Below are 6,242 nucleotides of genomic sequence, written 5' to 3'. Positions count from 1 at the left end.
CCAGCTCTGCAGAGAGAGCTGGGTTACAAATCACAGGCCGTCTGGGCGTGCACACGGCTCCCACCCCGACACCGGCAGGCACAGACATCATTATCGGCAGCAGCATCTGGAATACAAAGGGCCCGGCATGTATATATGTATGAAACGCCGTGTTCTGGTTCACAAGGGAGGAGATGAAAGCCCAGACTGAGGTTGGGAGGAGCTGAGATCCAGACGGCTGGGGAGGCCTCTGTGGTGACAGCCGCGGGAGGAAGATGATCACTTAATATCCTATCCTCCCTCTGCATTTCCCAGTCCTTCGTTTCCTCCTTGCTAGCCCTGGGTCTGACACACAGTAGGTACTCAGAACCCCCACAGCCTCCAGCGCAGTGACCTGCCCTAGTGAGACAGCCAGTGGGCCCCTGGCCGGGGAAGGTGATGTGCACGATTAACAGTGCTTTGTTCCCTCCCAGGCTTGGCCTTTCTGTGGGGGCTCCTGATCCTCCTGAAATACCGGTGGCGGAAGTTGGAAGAGGAAGAGCAGGCCATGTATGAGATGGTGAAGAAGATTATAGGTGCGTGGCCCCCAGTGAAAGGGCTGCTGGCTCCCGCCAGAGGGTCCTCACCCTAAACAGTGCCCTCTGTCCTACAGATGTGGTCCAGGACCACTACGTGGACTGGGAGCAGGACATGGAGCGCTACCCATACGTGGGCATCCTACACGTGCGTGACACCCTGATCCCGCCCCAGAGCCGGTGAGACCCGGGTCGGACCCCACTGAGTGCCACGAAGGAGGCCCAGAGCCTCGAGTCAGTCACGTGGGGAGGGGGGCAGTTCAGCCCCAGGATCACGGGAGGTGGGGCGCCATCCACAACTCTTGCCATCAGCTTATTAAGGCAGAGTGCAGACAAGAGGTACAGAAGCATGGTCCCGCTCCTCTGTAGAGATGGCGCTTTGGGGTGCTTTGGGGAGCAAGCCCTAGGACCCGACCCCTCCCCTCCCTGCGGGGCTTTGCAGGGAAGGACCTGATGGGTTTCCATGAATGGAAGTCCAGGCACAGAACAGTAAGTGCTCTGATTCCATTGCTCTGTGATTCTCATGTTCCTGCCCTCTGTGGATGGTGTTGGCTGGCTGGAGTTCCTGGTGGTCACAAGACGGTGGCCAGCAGCTAGCCGGAGCAACACCTGCCTTGCAACAGCCAGTAGGGGAGAGATGGGCTACCTGTTGCTCTCATGAGCAAGGGAAAACATTCCCAGAAGCCACCGGGGACACACCTCTTTGAGGCTCCACTGGCCAGAATTGGTTACCTGTGTATTCTTGAATCAGTCACTGGCAAGGAGGAAGAGATTGTTTTTTAAACATTTTTAACCATGGTGTACAGTCAGAAACACATCTTACCTAAGATATCATGGTCTAGTTCCCATGCACGAAGGCACACTCATGTAGTTGGAAACATGGTTTCACAGCATTGAATGGGGTCAACTTCCAGGGTGCAAGGCTCACGGGAGGGGGTGGCAGGCCGTTGTCATGCACGACTCCAGGACCACTTTCCAAATGGGCTGCGGATGCTGGGTAGATCCCTGACAAAACCAGGAGTAGGGTAGAGTTGGGGGACAGAGTCCCAGAGGGCAGCCAGCAGGGCCCACTGCGGTGTCACCTCAGACTTTGCCACAGTCTCTGGCCAGATGCCATCCTCTCTCAGATGGTGCTAAGCACTCACCCTCGCTGGGTGCTCGCTGTGAGCTGGGCACTGCTCTGAACCCTGCACAGGTGCAGCTCACTCACTCCACCCTCAGCATGGCCCTCGAGGGGAGTACATTGAAGACACCACTTTACAGATGAGGACACTGAGGCACAGGGAGGTTAAGAACCTGCTCAGAGACCCAGGGCTGGTGCCACTTCTGTGCTCCCAGTGCCAGGCTCTGTGGTTGAGGTCACCCCGTTCTGTCAACACAAGAGGAGCTGGAAGAGTAGAGCATTTAAGGGCCCCTTTTAAACGTGAAAATGTTTAATAACTCTCATGCCCACCCCACCCCCGGGACAGCGGCAGGCAGGAAGCTTAGAGCAGACCAACCACGGTGTGGGGCTTGTGCTAGCTGTTGGTCCCCAGCATGAGTCTGCCACACAGCCCTCCAGCTCTCAGGGAAGGCCACTGGTGGATCCAGACTCCCCCCTAATTCCTGGACCTGCCAGAATTCATCATGTGACCATGGGTAACGCCCTGTCTGAGCTGTAACACAGAGATAATCCCACTGCCTTGCAGAGGGCTGTGTTGAAGAGAGGCCATTGTTCATTCATTTTCTCAACAAATGTTTATTGAGCACCTACTGCATGCCACACTCTACGGGGTCATGGGGAGATGGGGAGAGGAAGAAGCAAAAATTCCTGCCCTGCTGGAGCATTGGTTTTGGGGAGAAAGACAGAAGACAAGATGCATAAGGAAAATGTGTTGCCACTAGGTAGTGGCAGGTCTTAAGGAAAGGGGAGCAGGGTGTCAGAGAGGTGGCCTCCCACCTCACCGAGGCAGCACGGAGCACTTGAGCCCTCATCAAAGGGCAGCACGCATGGTCATTTTAATAAGAGCAGGAAGTGGCACTGCAGCTTATCGGGGGCTTGAGCCACCACGCCTCGGCTCCTGTGCATCAGCAGAGACTGCAGGCGGGCAGGTGCCCCGCAGGGTCTGGACCCCTGTCCGTGAACCCAGGAGGCTCAGCCACCCGGTCAGTGTAGCCGAGCTCTCGACTCATAAGGACCCATCAGCTCCTGTGGGCCCTGCATGGGCACACTGTCCTGTGGATGAGGGCCCGCTTGTGGGAGGTTGGGGGAGATCTGAAGAGCTTGTCCAGGGAGGCACACGGGGGCGGCTTGTACATCACCTGGTAACGGGCAGCCTGGGGAGGGGGCTGGGGATGAGGCTGCGGCCCCCACACAGTGCCAATGCCCCCCTCTCAGGGACCCGGTGTGAGGGGCTCAGCCCCCAGGGCCTGTGTGGCCAGGGCCAGACCAGCCAAGTGGGGGCTGCTGAACAGCCGTGGGGTTTGGTTGGCAGCAGGACCTCACCCCCCGGGAAGAAAGCCCCACCACCCCACTCTGCCTCCTGACACGTGGGCCACCCCGGGAGCTTCCCTCCATTTGCGCTCCCCCAGCTGAACCCCCTGCTTCCCCACATACCCATATTCGCTCTGCATGTGTGGGGTGCTGGGGAGTGGTCTGCAGTCAGACAGGAGGCTGGGGCTCACCAAAGCGTAGGTGTCAAAGCAGCCCTCCCCCACTGCCCTGGAATCTTCCTGTCTAGTTTGGAGGGGGAACGAGGAAATAGGGGGCTGTCCGAGGGGGTGCAAGGCCCCGGGGATCCGGCAGAGCAGGAACTCTGGTGTCTGCAAAGGGGCCCTACCTGGTGGCTCAGGTTCCAAAAGCAACTCCAGCGTCTTGGCCTCCCCGGTTGGATGCCTAGTTCATCCCCATCCCCTGAAGTGCTGTGAAGTCTGGACTCAACAGCCCAGTGGCCAGTCTATAATTAGCCCACACGAGGCATTAAAATGCAGCCTGCACTGGAGGCGGGGGGCCGCCCGGCCGGGCTGTAGCAGTAATGGGTCCCAGCAAGAGTCTTGCCACTTGGACACCTGGGGCGGGGGGGTGGGCTCCAGCCCCTTTCAGCTCCCTTTAATTGAACGCTTTTGCAGCAGAGAATGTTGAGGAATCATTTCTCTGGGGCCCAAGAAATTTCTCTCCTCTGCAGGAGTCCAGTTAGTACCTGACCGCTCTTCTTCCTGCAGATAAATTCTGTGTGGGATCTTGGAGCTTTGTGCCTCCTTTTGTACAGAGGGCATCCAGAGACCAGCTTGCCTCTCTTGGCAGCGCTGGGCACAGCGGCCAAAGGCGCTGCTTGCCTGCTGAGGCTGCACCCCCATCCCTCGTTGCAGGAGACGCATGAAGCGGGTCTGGGACCGGGCCGTGGAGTTCCTGGCCTCCAACGAATCCCGGATCCAGACAGAGTCCCACCGCGTGGCCGGAGAAGACATGCTGGTGTGGAGATGGACTAAGCCCTCTTCCTTCTCTGACTCAGAGCGATAAACCCTGGGCGGGGGCCTGTTCCCAATCAGCCTGTCCCCAGCCAGTCCCCTCCAGGGGCGTGAGAGGGCCACCATCCTGCTGGTGCTGAGTTCACACTTGCCTTGACTTTCACCCTCCTCCTGACCCTGGTTCCAAAGGTATCTCTGTGAGACTCTTCAGAGACGAGCTTTCAGAAGGAAAGCGTGGGCTTCCTCGAAAGGCCAGGGGAGAAGACCAGGTGGGCAGCTGCCCTCTGCGTTGGTCCGATCCTCTCTTCCCCATTTTGCTGGTAGAAAGGGGAGAAGGGTTTTTCATGAAAGGATAAAAGCTCAGCAGCCGTGAGCCCCTGCAGAGCAAGTGTGCAGCTGGCTGTGTGGAGCACGCGGCAGCGAGGTGGGCCCCGCGCCTGTGGGAGGTGGGTCGGGGTGGCGGCTGGGACCTCAGGGGTTGGGGAGCACCTTGGTCATGTGCCTTTCGGGGGGTGTTACGTGGGAGCTCAAGGATGAGGGGGGAAAGCCTGCCCTCTAGCTGGATTGGGCCTCTTATCCCGGAGGGGTAAGGTGCTAGAAATTAGAACAAGTATTGTAGGAGAACTGTCTAGACACGCGGCCCGGGCACGCGGGGCCTCAGGTCGGGAGGAATGAGCAGCTAGGGTGGCCTCCCGGGAGGAACCTGGGGTCGGCGACGACGCGCCCCCGAGGTCGAGTCGCCGCCAGCCCCCATCTGGGCGGCCCCGCCGGAGGCGGCCTCCCCGGTCCAGGCCTGCAGCCGCGGCGCATCACCCGATCGCGCTCCAGGACCTGGGGATCCTCGCGCTTCCTGTGAGTGAAGATCGCCTCGTTTACGGCGACCACGCCTCCCCACCCCGGGCACTTTGCCGGGAACGTCAGCCAGTGGTTTCAGTGCGCAGGGTGCGGCCGCACCTCCTCCCCCTGCTGGCCGCCGGGAGCGACCCAGCTGCGCGGACCTTCGCCCGCCCGCCAGCGCCTGCCCGCCAGGCGGAGCGACCTCCGGAAACCTCCGCGGGGGCCTTGTTAGTTAAGGGCCGGGAGCCTCTCCATCAGAGCAGCATCTCCACAAGTTCTCGTCCGCGGCGGGCGGGAGAGGGGGCGAACCGAGGAGACGGAACAGCTGCCTCCAAAAGGCATTAAGCACCCCTCTCTGGTCTTATTGGTATTCTTTGTTTCCTTAATAAAGCGCCAGTGTCTCATTTGAGCAATACTCTCTCTCATTTCCTCTGATGTCTGGGTGATCGGCGGGGCTGGAATCCGAGCTCCGGCGCCGTGGCAACGCAATAGTCTCATAATCAGGCTCCAGCCAGAAGAAGAAACTGCGACAGGCTTCACTGTCAGGGCTGAAACTGTTGGATAAATAAACTATTTATTTAAAATGGATGTGTTTCTCGTCCGTGGTTCTTTTCCTCTCCCCTCAAAGCAATGTGTAAGGAAAGGCAACGTGCGGAGTCATTAAGCGCTGGCCGGGGAGAGGTCAGCTGGAAGAGAAGGTGGGAGCGGCCTCCCTGTGACGGGTTCTCGGGCAAACCACATACCTCGGAGCCTTGGTTTCCACGTTTATAACACGGTGTGACGACCTACCCTGCAGGGTGAACTCACAAGATGCACGCCTGTTTCCTGTGGGTGGCAAGGAGCGGGTCCCAATAGAGCCCCTTTCCTCCGGCCCCATTTCTGCCTCCCTCGAGGCCCCAGAGGCTCCTGGAGGTGCTCAGCCCCAGCCCTGGGAGGGGGAGGAAAGAAGAGGCGGGTGAGGTTGGACGGGGCCACTTGGCAGCTGATGGTGTCTCCCGGGAGGCAGGAAGTTGACATCGATGGCAGACTGGTCTCCTCTGGGCCGGTCACTGGGGAGAACAGCACAGCCCGGGGGACACGTGGGGGTCCCCCACCTGCAGTGGAGGCAGGGGTTTGCTGGGAGTGCTTTGGGGGTCCTGCCGCTCTCCACCAGCACTGCCTCTACCCTGGGGGTGCAGCGGGCGAGCTGCTGGCATTGGGGGTCCGCGCCCCATGCGGCGGGGCCTTCGTTTCTCAGCCTGGGAGGAAGGCTGCTGCTCCACCACCCTGCCGGCCCGTCCACACAGGTCCGACTGGCACGTGAGCGCCATCCTGCTATCCTCCCATTAGCTGGAAACTCGGTGGGCAAATTGATAGTCAAGGACCCAGAAACACAACTCAGAAAAAAATGAGCCCATCTTTCCT

The 6,242-nt window shown here is 59.6% G+C and overlaps 1 protein-coding gene across 1 annotated transcript; it reads left to right on the top strand.

Annotated features, from left to right (window-relative positions):
• Window positions 1–452: 452 nt before the first annotated feature.
• On the top strand, window positions 453–5,400 carry LOC114483868 (LEM domain-containing protein 2; the record flags this gene model as incomplete). Its single annotated transcript, XM_028486016.2, has 3 exons — window positions 453–554; window positions 632–734; window positions 3,903–5,400. Coding segments are annotated over 3 exons (356 nt in total), but the record flags the coding sequence as incomplete, so codon positions are not given.
• Window positions 5,401–6,242: the final 842 nt, after the last annotated feature.

This window comes from Physeter macrocephalus, unplaced genomic scaffold (genome assembly GCF_002837175.3).
Source record: "Physeter macrocephalus isolate SW-GA unplaced genomic scaffold, ASM283717v5 random_720, whole genome shotgun sequence".
Taxonomy (NCBI): domain Eukaryota; kingdom Metazoa; phylum Chordata; class Mammalia; order Artiodactyla; family Physeteridae; genus Physeter; species Physeter macrocephalus.
This window is presented reverse-complemented; position numbering and strand designations above follow the sequence as displayed.